Here is a 15,775-nt window from a genome sequence, read left to right on the forward strand (position 1 = left end):
TAAATTACTTGCTAACTAGGCTATAGATTTAATGACAATTTTGCACACTTTCAAATTGCATCTATATGTACTGATTAACATGTATTTCATTTCAAGGTGTGTGGCTTTAATGTAATAAACAAGAGTGCTAAACTGTCACAAGATACACCCGTTTGAAGGTTTTGGACACCATGCTAAACGCTGGAAATGCACTAAGTGACCTAGTTTTCGACCCGGCAATGACCTATTTCTGAACTTGACTTAGATATCATTAAGACACAACTTCTGCCCAAATTTGGTGAAGATCGGATGAAAACTCTTTCAATTAAAGAGCTTACACCATGCTAAATCCTTGAAATGCACCCTGTGAACTAGTTTTTGACCCAGCATGACCCATATTTGAACTTGAACTAGATATTGTCTAGATACAACTTCTGACCACATTTGTTGAAGATCAGATGAAAACTACTTCAATAAGAGAGTGGACACTGTGCTAAATGCTTGAAATGCACTAAGTAACCTCGTGACCTAGTTTTTGACCTGGCGTGACCCATATTTGAACTTGACCTAGATAACATTTTGACACAATTTCTGACCAAATTTGGTGAAGATCGGATGATAACTACTTCAATTTGAGAGCGGACACCATGCTTAATCCTTGAAATGTACTAAGTGAACCCCTGACCTTGTTTTTGACCCGGCATGACCCATAATTGAACTTGACTTAGATATTGTCTAGATAAAACTTCTGACCAAAGTTTGTGAAGATTGGATGAAAAATACTTCAATTAGAGAGCAGACACCATGCGAAATGCATGAAATGCTCTAAGTGACCTCGCGACCTAGTTTTTGACCCGGCATAACCCATATTTGAACTTGACCTATATATCATTTACACACAACTTATGACCAAATTTGGTAAAGATCAGATGAAAACTACTCCAATTAGAGAGCCACCAATGCTAAATCCTTCAAATGCACTAAGTGACCCAGTGACCTAGTTTTTGACCTGGCATGACCCATATTCGAACTTGACCTAGATATTGTCTAGATACAACTTCTGACCAAGTTTGGTGAAGATCGGATGAAAACTATTTGAATTAGAGAGTGGACACTGTTATGGACGCCGCCGCCCGCCAAGGGTGAAACTATAATACGTCCCGTTTTTTCAAAACCGGCGTATAAAAATAAGTAATATCCCTTACAGGGTTCAGGTCACACAATTAACTTATAGACAATAGGCAATACTTAATTCATTCGCTTTAAACTGTTTCTCTTGACAGATAACAAATGTTCAATCAAATTTTCATTCAAGATCTTGTCACTTCATTTGGTTACAAATTTGAAATATACTAAAATTTGCCTTCATAATGGAAACTTCAATTTTCCAAGCATGCCTTCCACTTCCTTGAGCTGACTTCGTTGAATTCATGATTAGCAGATGCAATCTGTGAGATTTACTTATAAATAACTCTAAAATAAGTGATTGTTACCCAAAAATTAAAAATATATAAATTCTTTTGTCTAATTACACACTTTCACATACATAAATGTGACACACGCATAAAGGCCCATAACCATCCAATCAAAATATTCAGAAATAGAGGTGCTCATTATACTAACAGTAATGACTAAGTTTGTATACATGTATGTTTTTTCAACTATGTTTTGCAAAATATTCTCATGCAAACCAGGGTTTCCAATTTAATAAGCCACATGTACATTGCATGTAACAGGGGTAAGACAATGCTAACAAGAAATGTGGTTGTCAGAAACACAATACCCCCTAATGCGCCACTTTGATTAATTTTTTTTACCTTTGACCTTGAAGGATGACCTTGATCTTTCACCACTCAAAATGTGCAGCTCCATGAGATACACATGCATGCCAAATATCAAGTTGCTACATTCAATATTGCAAAAGTTATGAAGAAGGTTAAAGTTTTGGTTAAAGTTTTTGAATTATTTTTTTTGACCTTTGACCTTGAAGGATGACCTTGACTTTGACCTTTCACCACTCAAAATGTGCAGCTCCATGAGATACACATGCATGCCAAAAATCAAGTTGCTATGTTCAATATTGCAAAGGTTATGATGAAGGTTAAAGTTTTGGTTAAAGTTTTGGGACACACACACACACACACACACACACACACACACACGGACACATCGAGGGCTGCCTGCAAGACTGTCTTAACTGCATATTTTTACAAAATTGACTTTTTTGCATTTTTATACCTGTAAGCATGTTTTACATCACTACAATAAAAAGTTTTGCTTTATTCTTAAAGCAAATAGTGTATATGTCTATAATGCAATATAGTCTTATCTCATTCTGAAAATAAAAATTCCTGCAATACAGTAGTAAGTCAACTTACTACATTATTGCACAGACATTTTATTGATCTTCATGGTATTTGTTCTTGCAATACAGTCTCAAGTCAACTCAATGTGATGTCATAATGTTGATGACATGATCAGTTTATCCTGAAAAATGGTTTAAATGGTTTTGTACAACATCTTGATTTATTTTCAAACTCATACATTTCATATTATACCTACAAGATCAGATTTTTGATGCACCTTTTTAAAACCATGCCAAAGTTAAGACTATTAAATTATTATTACGTTGTTTCTTTAATTTAATACTTTTTTATAATTTTAGATTATATACGAGATTTAATCATTACTTAATCTGAAATTATTAATTGTGCAGGTATAAAAGCATTGCTTCTTTTGCACATATAAAAATATTAATTGGTCACACAAGTACGCTGGAAATGTCCCAAACCACCACACGTAAGACACGATTTGTCCTGCCGAGGATACTCTCCCGAATTGGAGCCATTTCATCTCACTTCGATCCATAAAGAAATTTGAACCTTGGTTCCCAATATGGTAACCATTGTTTGGCCTGTTTCCGGCTCCAATTTTGTAAGCATTAGGACCAGGACCACGTTCATAGGCCGTCACAAGGATCAACACCCAAACTTCAAAAAGAGTTAGACAATAGCTCCACAGCATCCAGCAGCTGCTCAACCACCTGGGTTTATTTGTCAACCGCCGTGCCACTAACCACATCTGGTGTGGGTGCCTTTTTCACCTCGTGAACCCACCTCGATTCTTTTTGCTCATCCTCTTGGGGATCCATTGGAGCCGCTGGGCAAGCGGACTGAACATGGCTATATATTTTCATCCTATGGTGCATTGCATCCACCATCGTTGTGGGTAACTGCAGGCTTACATGCTTGCCGACCTCCTTGTCAAGCAAACCCTAAAAAAACTTCGCCACTGCCTGTATGTGTAGGGCATATCACGAAATGCAGTGGTTGACAGTGTTAGCGCCCGATCTGACCAATCGTCTAGAGACTCGCCTACTTCCTGATGAGCAACATGGAACCCCTCCACAGTGACGGGTAGCTCCCTGGCGCCAAAGCGCTCCTGCAGCCGCTGAATAAGCTCATTGTAAGGTACTGTCCCTCTCCATTCAGTGAGCAATGCCTAAAAGTCAACCGCCTTTGTAACCTGTGAGGCACCAGCCCAGACAGCCAGCCTATCACTTCAAACCAGCCATTAATCTTGGCGTACCGCTCAAGTTTTGCTTTAAATTAGGGATGGCAAAACTATTTGAATAATTGAATAGAATATTCGATTGAATCATCAGTATTCCAATGGCAGAGTTGGCATTCGAGTATTTGAAAGTTTACTATTTCAATCGATTTTATGCTTTTTAATTAATTACCCGCAAGTTGCTTACTAATTACAACAACAATTACAACTAATTGCCAACCAAAATCAAAAGGGATTAACATGTTTGATTAGAAGCTTGTCGTGTCAAACTGATAACGTGCTCTTATCAGCATCAATTGTGCAGTCGCAATATACACACCCGAAGAAAAGGCGTCAACTTGTTTGTCAATTTGCTGCCAATTAGGGCCTTAAAATGACTAGCGAACAATAGTAAAAATGATGTGATCACAGTTTGAACAGTCATTAAATGTTTTAAGTAGTCAAAGTTGACAAATGATATAAATGTGGGTTTGAACAAATTTTATGCAGTCATTCCAAAAATTATTTGCGATTAATTTTGCATTACCCTTTGAAATGATACTTTTTATACAAACAGACATGTTATCGCCATTATTAAATTTATGGAAAATTCAAATGTAAATGATTACAATTCTATGACTGGTTTTTATCCTTTTATTTGTGTCCCATTTGAGTGTTGGTCATATATTCAGTTCACAACGATAAGGTTACTCTATAGCAAAGATAACAAAAGCAACAACCTTCTAAGTAATCGGCAAATGGTTATAACCATGGACTAATACAAACAATTTGAATACGTCCCTGTTATACATTGCAGAAAACAGAAAGTAATACATTCCAACTGTTTAATGCGAATTTTCGAATATTCTATTGAATGGATGTGCGAGTATTCGAATACCGATATAGGTATTCGATGCCATCGCTACTTTAAATACAAACCAATTGCTCCTCACATCATATAGCCCGCTATTTGGCAGCCTTGTCAGGACATCCCGATCCCACTGGGTCGGGGTGTTACTCAGGACAGGAAGATTGTTAGGGACAGGGTGGGGGTGCGTCGCCTCCATGGGAGTTTCACTGGATATCGCCTGCACTTTGTGACCCTCAACCGCGCTCTGGTGCGTACCTGACAAATGGGCCGTGGAAGGGGCCTCTAATGAATTAGAAACAGGACTACATGGACTAGATGGTAGCTCTCTACCGGGCCTTTTCAAAGGCAAACCTAGCAACTTGAGCAGGACGAGGACGCTTGATGCGACATCAGCAACATCAAACAGTATCGGCATGCCTGTTACCACCACATGGTCCGGCTGCAACAACCGATGCTTGGGGAACAAAGGCTTTACAAACTGCTATCATAGCTGGTCAACTCCTGCTGGTTGTTACCAGTCGGATTCCGATAACTAGACACCTCACAGCTGTTTACTGCTGTGCTATCAAAGCTGGACAACTCCTGCTGGCTGTTACCAGTGGGATTCCGATAAATAGACACCTAATGGCTGTGTACTGTGGTGCTATCATAGCCGGACAACTCCTGCTGGCTGTAACAAGTGGGATTCTGATAACTAGCCATCTCACAGTTAGTTACCGCAGTGCTATCATAGCTGGACAACTCCTGTTGGCTGTTACCAGTGGGATTCCGATAAATAGACACCTCATGGTTGGTTACCACGGTGCTACCATAGCTGGACAACTCCTGCTGGCTGTTACCAGGGGGATTCTAACAACTAGATACCTCACGGTTGGTTACCGAAGTGCTACCAAAGCTGGACAACTCCTGCTGGATATTACCAGTGGGATTCTGATATCTAGACACCTCTCCGTTGGTTACCGCGGTGCTTCCATAGCTGGACAAATACTGCTGCCTGTTACCAGAGGATTCAGATAACCAGACACCTCTCGGTTGGTTGCCGTGGTGCTTCCATAGCTGGACAACTCCTGCTGGCTGTTGCCAGGGGGATTCCAATAACTAGACACCTCACGGTTGGTTACTGCGGTGCTATCATAGCTTGACAACTCCTACTGGCTGTTACCAGTGGGATTCCGATAAATAGACACCTCACTGTTGGTTACTGCAGTGCTATCAACCGGAACCACGTGGCCGGTGGTCGGGATGACCTCACCACTCGTGTCCATTTTGCTGACTTCCTGATCAGCGGCCGTAATGGGACCTACTGCAGCCGCCTCCTGGTTGGCCTTATGGTTGTCTAAAGGTGTATTTGATAATTATCTATTGTTACCCCACCAGTAACTCAAATCTGTCATATTTTAGCATGGCAATATTATACAGAATAATACTGACGTTAATGTATGAATAATTCTAACAATTATTCACCAGTATGTTCTAATGGAAAACAATAAACTAGAATACAATCATGAATTTGCAGAAGTGCTGTTGATTTGTATCTACAGACCTGTCAACTATACTTGCTGTTAAGTTGCTTATTGACAAGAACAATGTCTTGTTATATAAATGCTACATACATTAGACATTATTATTATAATTTGAATAATACTTTAAACATTATTCAGAAATTAGTTTTATTGTTATTTCTTAATTATTGTTTACCTTGATCAGGTATATCTAACATAGTAAAAAATATAGGTTTTAGTTCTTACAGAATCTCTGAGAACTACATCAGTTAATAAGTATATAATATTAAAATGGAGTAATAAATGTTATATTTTCTAACATTAACAAAAAATGAAAAATTATTATACAAAAGATTTGCCTGCTGTTAGTTACTATTGTTATTTTATCAGTTTAAGTTCTATCTAATGTGTGCACTGAATTATTGAAATTACTCGAAACTTATGATTTTATAATACAAAATGAAGCAAATCATGAAATATTTAAGATATGAAATGTTTTTGCCTATCTATTAAGATAATAAGGTTAATGATAATCAATTTGCAGTATTTTCCATGTTTATGTACTCGACTTGGATCAGGGAATTTGTATAAAAATATTGACAATACCATTCAACTTTTATAATTAACACACCAAATGCCAAATATATGCAAATATGCAAATTTTTAGAGTAACATGTGTTAAAAAAGTAAAAAAAAAAGTTCCCTTTTTAAGAATGTTAATGTTATTTCTAGAACCCTTACTTTTGTATTGCAGAGAAAAAAAGTATTGCTTACCATTAATATTTCCTACAATACTGTAGTAACTTGACTTACTACAGTATTGCAGGGAATTCAAAATCCCAAACATGTCCAATTTCAGCGCAAGAGTGTAGTAAGTCAATAATTTCTACAAAGTTATTTTATTTTTTAAGATATATGTTTTTGATTATATGAAATATGTTTGTTTCTCCATTCTGTAATAAAATGTGAAGTATTTTGTTGTTAACAATAAGAATGGAGAAAATGTGATGTTTTTTGCTTCTCCTGTAAAATTTCAAAAAAGACAGTTAAGACAGTCTTGCGGGCAGCCCTCGACATACAATGACAGACAGGCCAAAAACAATATACCCCCGATCTTTCGATCCGGGGGCATAAAAATAATCCTGGTTGTGTTTTTCAAGCAATCTAGCTAAAACTAACAGGTTTAATTAAAATATAAAGATTAACTAAAATGAACATACCAGTTATATAGGGCTATAACTACCATATTGAGTATGTCAACACAAAATCGTGTCATTAGTTGCTAAAAGATACAGAAAGCATTATATGGGAAAGTGCATGTGGTGACCTCCTTTTTTTGTTACTTTATTTGTACATAAAATGCTTGTCAAGCATACACAAGTTAGTGATTTAAAGTCATACCATTGGTGAGCCTATCAGCTTAATTTTACTCTCTTTTCCAGTCTCTGGTTGCTTGATGTGGCAACTGCAGAAGTGGCTCAGCAAAGCGTCTTCGTTGGAGCAAACAACCCTGCATTCTGGACACCGATTGTGCGCCTCCTTTAAATATAAAACTTTGTGAAACATAAAAATATATTTAACATTTATTTTTCATCATTTTAACCAATAAATACCTACTAAACAAGAACTTTGACATTAACTTAGATAAGAAAACATATATATTATTTTCAATTAAATTGTTAAACAAGAGCTGTCTCCATAGGATGACGTATGCCCCCAATAAATGCTTTGATAGAAATTATGAGCATTTTTCGAATCCTAAACGCGGACCCTAAGGTCAAGGTCATGGGGTAAAAATTTGTGTGGGTATGGAAAGGCCTTGTCCATATACACATGCATATCAAATATGAATGTTACATCTGAAGCGACAAAAGAAGTTATGAGCATTTTTCGAAACCTAAACACAAAGTGTGACGGACAGACAGACATCAGACAAACAGACAGGACAGTGCGATCACTATATGCCCTCCTTCGGCGGCATAAAAAAAGTTAATCCAGAAATGCAAAATAAGTCCCAAACTAGAGAGCGGACACCATACTTAATCCTTGAAATGCACGTAATGTAAGCAAGTTAGTTCAAATAACAATGTACACAATTTCAATACTTTCTTAAAGTTAGTTCAAATAACAATGAACACAATTTCAATATTTTCTTATCACTTAATCAATAATTATTATTTAAAAAAAAAACATCCTGACAGTCCCCTCACATTTATGTGACTGAACTATCAGTCAAAAAGACGTTTGTTAGCTAACAGGGAGATATCTGTTATGGGAGAAGGTTCAAAATATTTTTGCCATTTCTTATATCACACTGCAAGTGTCAGTGCTACTGGCTCTGGGCATTTTCTATTTTTATCAAACCACTAAATTCAATGTATTTTATTCAGAAAACTTTGCAAAAGACAACCTCAGTGTCTGGACTGACCTGATGCACCAAATCGCACAAGTCAGCTACATCTCTGAAATTATTTCAATACAATCATTTTCATTAATAAAAATAGATAACAAGAGCTGTCAGAGGACAGCGGGCTCTACTATTCGAGTGCTTGACAGTATAACGTAAGCCATCATGGGGAAATTGTTCATATTCAATAATTTATTAGATGATCTTTCAAAAATAAAAAAAGGAAAAAAAAAAAAATTGGGGAGGGGGTAGGGGGGTTGAGAGGGGGGTATAACGTGGGGTGTGGTCATTTATTAGATGATCTGATGATCTTTCAAAAATAAAAAAAGGAAAACAAAAAATTTGGGGGGGGGGTGGGGGGGGCAGGGATTCTGGGTTGGGGCGTGGGGTATTGCAGTGCTGAAGCTAGGATTTGAAAAGGGCAGGGGGATTTTTTGTCAAAAGGGCACTTTGGACGTGCAGTATTTTGTCAAAAGGGCACTTTCGAGCGCGCGGGCGTTTCTAGAATGCTTCCTCATGCATGTTAATTTATGTGTTATCGATAATTGTAAGAATAAATTATTCCCATTGTCATTAAACAATTCAAATTTAATTACTACAATGAGGAATAAATTAATTACAATGTATTTTAATAAGAGATTTATTAATCATCATATGTAAAAAAAAATTAAAAAATAATTTTTTTTTTTTTTTTAAGGGCAGGGGGGGCCCTAGGAAGGTCAGGGCGGAGGTTCGGGAGGGCAGGGCGGGGCGCCCTTCGATTTAGGCCTAGCTGGAGCACTGGTATTGCACGGGTGGAATCCATTGTGGTATTCAGGTAAGTGTTGTTTTGTCAAAGTATTAATAAAATCTTATCATAAATAAAGAAGTTATGTGAATTTAAGCAAAATGTCCAATTCTCAAAGTAAAAAAGGGGCCATAATTCTATCAAACTGCTTGATTCAGTGGTCTAATCTTGTTTATAGGTTGGGGTCATGTTGGTAAACAAGTATGCAAAATATAATAGCAATATGTCAAAGGACATAGGAAATATTTGGGGTAGTACGCAAACTTTAACATAGATTTATCAATAATATGCATATTCTGAGTATAAAAGGGGCCGTAATTCTATCAAAATGCTTGATTAAGTGGTCTGCTCTTGTTTGTAGGTTAAAGGTCATGTTGGTAAACAAGTATGCAATATATAAAAGCAATATGTTAATTAAAGGACATAGGAAATATTTGGGGTAGTACGCACAATTTAACATAGATTTATCAATAATATGCATATTCTAAGTATAAAAGGGGCAATAATTCTGTCAAAATGCTTGATACAGTGGTCTGCTCTTGTTTATAGGTTGGGATCATGTTGGTTAACAAGTATGCAAAATATGAAAGCAATATGTCAATGGACATTGAAAATATTTGAAGTAGTACGCAAACTTTAACATATGCACGCTCACGGAAACGCCAACGCCGGGGTGAGTAGGATAGCTCCACTATATATATTTCATATATAATAGTCCAGCTAAAATACAGTCAACAATTAAAGAGTTGTCACTGGGAATGTGATCTTGCATATATACACTTCATGTTGACAACATATTATTTTTAATTAAATTGTTAAACAAGATCTGTCTCCATAGGATGACGTATGCCCCCAATAAATGCTTTGATAGAAATTATGAGCATTTTTCGAAATCTAAATGCATTTTTTGAACCCTAAACACGGACCCTAAGGTCAAGGTCATGGGGTAAAAATTTGTGTGCGTATGGAAAGGCCTTGTCCATGTACACATGCATATCAAATATGAATGTTACATCTGAAGCGACAAAAGAAGTTATAAGCATTTTTCGAAACCTAAACACAAAGTGTGACGGACGGACAGACAGACATCAGACAAACAGACGGAAGGACAGTGCGATCACTATATGCCCTCCTTCGGCGGCATAAAAAACGTTAATCCAGAAATGCAAAATAAGTCATAAACTAGAGAGCGGACACCATACTCAATCCTTGAAATGCACTAAGTGACCCCATGGTCTAGTTTTTGACCCGGCATGGCCCATATTCGAGCTTGACCTAGATATTGCCTAGATACAACTTCTGACCAAGTTTGGTAAAGATCAGATGAAAACTATTTGAATTAGAGAGCGGACAAGAAAAGTGTGACAGACAGACAGACAGTGCGAAAACTATATACCCACTTTTCTTCGAAAGGGGGCATAAAAAATGTGGAGTAAAATATATACAAATGTGTTCTTATTCTTTGCAGACTGACTTACCTATCAAAATAGTTACATAAACAAATATGTATAATTATATTGTTAATATTATGCGCATAAATAAAACATTTGCTATTTCATGTAAAATTAATTGTAGACAGCAAATAATGAAACAAGAAACCATTTGAGACGGGTGATGCTCCACAAAGGTTTTTTTGTCACAATATTGCACTATATATTCAGATAAAAGGAAACGTCTTGAGGGGCATAACTTTGGACAAAATAATACAATGGATGGTTTAGTAACTTAAAAATTTCAAAGGGCCATAGCTCTGTAAATAAATCATCTAACCAGAACCCACTAATAACATGCGCATCTCCTCAAGGTAGTTAAGCTTCCCATAAAGCTTCATTGTATTCCAGTCAGTAGTTGGGGAGAAATAGCCCGGACAAGAATTGCACTATATGTACAGTTTATAGAAAATTTCAAAGGACCATAACTCTGTGAAAAATCATCCGACCATAACCGGCTTATAATATGCACATCTCCTGTTGGTAGTGAAGCTTCCCATAAAATTTCATTGAATTCATGTAATAAGTTGCTGAGAAATAGCTCGGACAAGAATTGCACTATATGTACAATGGAAAATTTCAAATGGCCATAACTCTGTGGAAAATCATCCGACGAGAACAGGCTGATAATATGCACATCTCCTGTTGGTAGTGAAGCTTCCCATAAAGTTTCATTGAATTCCCGTAATAAGTTGCTGAGAAATTGCTCGGACAAGTATTGCTCTATATGTACAATGGAAAATTTCAAAGGGCCATAACTCTGTGAAAAATCATCCGACCAGAACCCGCTGATAATATGCACATCTCCTCTTGGTAGTGATGCTTCCCATAAAGTTTCATTGAATTCCAGTCATTAGTTGCTGAGAAATAGCCCGGACAAGAATTGCACTATATGTACAGTAAATGGAAAATTTCAAAGGGCCATAACTCTGTGAAAAATCATCCGACCAGAACCCGCTGATAATATGCACATCTCCTCTTGGTAGTCAATCTTCCCATAAAGTTTCATTGAACTCCGGTCATTAATTGCTTAGAAATAGCCCTGACAAGAATTGCACTATATGTACAGTTAATAGAAAATTTAAAAGGGCCATAACTCTGTGACAAATCATCCGACCAGAACCCGCTGATAATATGCACATTTCCTCTTAATAGTGAAGCTTCCCATTAAGTTTCATTGAATTCCGGTCTTTAGTTGCTGAGAAATAGCCCGGACAAAAATTGTTCACGGACGGACTGACGAAGCGGCGACTATATGCTCCCCCCCAAATTTTTTGGGGGAGCATAAAATGTCAAATTAACATGGATAATAGAAAATATTGTGAAATGCTTTATTTATAAATTAGAAACTAGATAACACTTCTAAAATGATTGCAAGTTTCAATGACTCATTGAGGAATAAACCATGTAAAATGTTAGTTTTGCAAATTTATATGGTTATGGGAAACAACTACATTAAATTTAAATATCAAAGCTTTTTTTTATAATTGTATATGTACCGGTAAAACACCGCTTCATTCGTAAGAATGTCATTTGAGCCTAGATGAAGATACAGCTGTTGAACATCCATCTTCCGCAAGTCTCTCAACAATGCATGGCGAAAACGATCACAAGAAAATTTGGCACCTTTGAAAACAGAGTTGGCGAATGTCTGTGTAAATAAATCACAAATATACATGAATGAATACACAAGGAAAATGCATGCTTTTGCCTCAAGATTAAAATGAAAAGTTTGCAATTACAATTCCCTACAATCTGTAAAATATTCCACACGCTTAAATAAAATATATAACCATGCAAATTAGTTAGAAAACGCAATGATGCCAATCATTTCACATCAGCATAATAAGTTTAACTTTACATTGATGACAAATACTGTAATCATACGAAGCTTAGGACTTGATATTTGAACTGTTTAAGTATCACGTTTAAATGGTGGCGTTTCGTGTTTTCTCAAAAATGTTTACAAAAACAGTAAACATTTAAACGACTGTTGATATCAACATAATCCATTTTAGTTCATTACGTTACAATGTTGCAAAACTTATTAAAAGCTGTTAAAAAAAGACTGGTATACATTTGTATCATGTGTGCCAGATGGCCCTTATTCACAACAGCGTAAACATAACAAAACACCATGTACGACCTAGACGTCTTGAATATTTGACACACGTCGGCACAAAGTGCTCGGGAAAATTTTCCAGCTATTTGTTGCATGATCATTCCCCGAATTGTCTTGAACATTTGACGTGCGTCAGCACAACGTGCATGAGGAAATTTTCCCGACATTTATTCATCCGCATTCATTTTTAATTTAATAAACAGATACTCGTTTTTATGTACATCTTGTTAGGTAGAAAACAATAAAAATTTTACACAGGTGTAGTCTTATTGAAGAAATGTGGGATCAATATTTATTTGTCTTTGTTATAAAATACTACGGCATGTAAGTAGAAAATGTGTACCCAATGACTCAACAACGGCAAAAACAGTTGGTTTTAATATGACGTCATTGCCCAAATGGGTTATGATCTGAATATAACTTCTGGAAATAATCATTACTTTCAGTTTGGAAATGCGATGTCAATGACGCTTTTATAACTGACATATGGATACCGTTTAAACGGTAACCTTTTGTTTATTTCATTAATCATTTCGTTTTAACGTTTAGAAAAATGTGTACATGTGATACCATTAATAGAAACAAACCTGAAACTGTAATTACTGTTCTATACCATTGTCATTACATATTCTCATCAGAGATTGGCAGGCATTTGACAGCTATATCGTCAGGAAGAATATCCTTAATCCGATGAGCATTGGAGTCCCCAGCAATACGGTTCACTTTTCTCCTGTCTTGGGCACCTGAAAAAATAAAAGGAAAATGCTTCCTGACACAACGCTGCATCCTGTTCAAAAGAGCCTGCGTAATAAATCTACTAATTATAAAAAGACAAGTCTTAACAACCCAAACACTACCTTAACAATACAATTGCAACAAGACTAATAAGGATGACTAAACTTGTCTTATGTGTATCTAACTACACAAAAAGAATATAAACAAAACAGATCAATCACGCTTTAATAAAAATAAAGGTCACACAAGTTTAAAAGCACTAGTTTTCAATAATCAATAAGTGTCAAAATTGCAATACACTGGTCAGTGTTCAGTGCAAATATCACTATGAACATGTCAAAAGTGTCAATTATTGCACTAGTGTGTAACACACTGAATGTGTCCAAATGCGCGAAGCACCTGTTTTTTAATAATTAGTATTAAAGTGTCACTCAAAATTGCAATCCACTGGTAAGTGTTCAATCAATGCAAATATCACACAGTCACTATAAACACATCAAAAGCGTCAATTATTGCACTAGTGTAAAACACCCTGTAAGTGTCCAAATGCGCGAAGCACGTGTTTTTAATAGATCACAAAATGGGTAATAAAACACACAGTTGAACTTAAGGTGAAAAGTAAACACAAATCCTTCGTTCACTCACACCGAGTTACTAGGACTAGGTCGCGAAAATGAATGCCACTTTGAATTATACACTTTACAACGTCGAAATACACCAAATCACAATTAAAAGATAGCTATTGCAAGTTCAAAAACAAAACTGAAATATATAAGCGCCGAAATGACTTCTTGATCTCAAAACAATGTCACAAACGTATACAATACCGGATCTCAACCGTTTGAAAGCTCGTGGGCAATCAAAAGGGGAGGTTATTCCAACGATGTTTTTTCTTGTTTCTCCATTCGGTACCCCTCGCACGTTATTTGATTACGCTTTCTTCATATATGGTCATATTACACTCATTCATAACGTTTATTTATAGATGTTTGTGTTGTGACATATATGGTTATGATTACCATATAAGGTAAAGAAGGCCAGGGACCAGATTCGCTCTGACGCTACGTGTCAAAATCGATCAATTAACAGGGGTCCTGTTATCATATCGATTGTCTCACGTTCGCGGTCAAACCGAAAAGGCTGCATTGTTTAATGTGGTTGTTAATTGACTTAAATCTACTATGTCATTATTTCCCGCTGCGTAAGGGCAAAGGATAGTTGTTCACACATCTGAAGTCCAACATCGCTGAGTAAAATATTAAAAGCAGTTTATGTTCGCACGTTTAACCGACAAAGAAGTAGAGTAAAAAAGTAAGCATATAAAAACGTGTGATTAGTTGTATGTATTGTGAATTTATTTGAGTTGACGATCTAACGGTACTGTATTGTTGTATTTTTTATTATATAAATGTTATAAATGAATAAAGGCGTACCAACAACTACGCGTTACACACCGGTCTTAATAAAAATAACGCAGTGACGTCACCATCTATGTTTAGAACGCTTACACTGAAAACACGTGGCTTGTATCTATTAACGGAAGTAGTAATGTTTAATTTGACGTAAATAGATCCTGGGCCCGTATTCACCAACCGATTCTTAGACATAAGAATAAAGAATAGACTTAGAACCAAGAACAAGATGTGTTTGTGAAACACAATGTCCCCCTATATGATGTTTGACCTTGTAGGATGACCTTGACCTTGTGAAGGATGACCTTGACCTTTCACCACTCAAAATGTGCAGCTCCATGAGATACACATGCATGCCAAATATCAAGTTGCTATCTTCAATATTGCAGAAGTATTAATAAAATAAGCGATTTGGGCCACATATATTTGACCTCTGACCTTGAAGGATGACCTTGACCTTTCACCACTCAAAATGTGCAGCTCCATGAGATGCACATGCATGCCAAATATCAAGTAGCTATCTTCAATATTGCAAAAGTATTCATAAAATAAGCGATTTGGGCCACATATATTTGACCTCTGACCTTGAAGGATGACCTTGACCTTTCACCACTCAAAATGTGCAGCTCCATGAGATACACATGCATGCCAAATATCAAGTTGCTATCTTCAATATTAAAAAAGTATTCATAAAATGAGTGATTTTGGCCACATATAATTGACCTCTGACCTTGAAGGATGACATTGACCTTTCACCACTCAAAATGTGCAGCTCCATGAGATACACATGCATGCCAAATATGAAGTTTCTATCTTCAATATAGCAAAAGTTATTGCAAAATGTTAAAGTTGGCGCAAACAGACCAACAGACAGACCAACAGACAGACAGGGCAAAAACAATATGTCCCCCACTACTATAG

The 15,775-nt window shown here is 36.4% G+C and overlaps 1 protein-coding gene across 4 annotated transcripts; it reads right to left on the reverse strand.

Annotated features, from left to right (window-relative positions):
* Positions 1 to 24: 24 nt before the first annotated feature.
* Positions 25 to 14,319, reverse strand: LOC127879331 (uncharacterized). Of its 4 annotated transcripts, none has more exons than XM_052426111.1 (6): positions 14,270 to 14,319; positions 13,321 to 13,450; positions 12,085 to 12,211; positions 8,330 to 8,363; positions 7,303 to 7,440; positions 25 to 1,427 (listed from the first exon to the last, which is right to left on the reverse strand). In XM_052426111.1, exons 2-6 carry the CDS (start codon positions 13,340 to 13,342, stop codon positions 1,359 to 1,361), a joined length of 390 nt encoding a protein of 129 aa, XP_052282071.1. In that variant the 5' UTR covers positions 13,343 to 13,450; positions 14,270 to 14,319; the 3' UTR covers positions 25 to 1,358. The 4 variants fall into 4 exon arrangements, with proteins under 4 accessions (XP_052282071.1, XP_052282070.1, XP_052282073.1 ...); XM_052426110.1 differs by having other exon boundaries at positions 12,085 to 12,236; XM_052426113.1 differs by having other exon boundaries at positions 13,295 to 13,450.
* Positions 14,320 to 15,775: the final 1,456 nt, after the last annotated feature.

This window comes from Dreissena polymorpha, chromosome 4 (assembly GCF_020536995.1).
Source record: "Dreissena polymorpha isolate Duluth1 chromosome 4, UMN_Dpol_1.0, whole genome shotgun sequence".
Lineage (NCBI taxonomy): Eukaryota > Metazoa > Mollusca > Bivalvia > Myida > Dreissenidae > Dreissena > Dreissena polymorpha.

Bases quoted from the DNA above. Each gene is read 5' to 3' on its own strand.
- LOC127879331 (XM_052426110.1), bottom strand. The intron at 7,441-8,329 runs GTCAGTCCAGAC...TTATATTTAAAG, and splicing joins TGTGCGATTTGGTGCATCAG to GAGGCGCACAATCGGTGTCC. The intron at 1,428-7,302 runs GTATGACTTTAA...TAAATCTCACAG, and splicing joins AGCTGATAGGCTCACCAATG to ATTGCATCTGCTAATCATGA.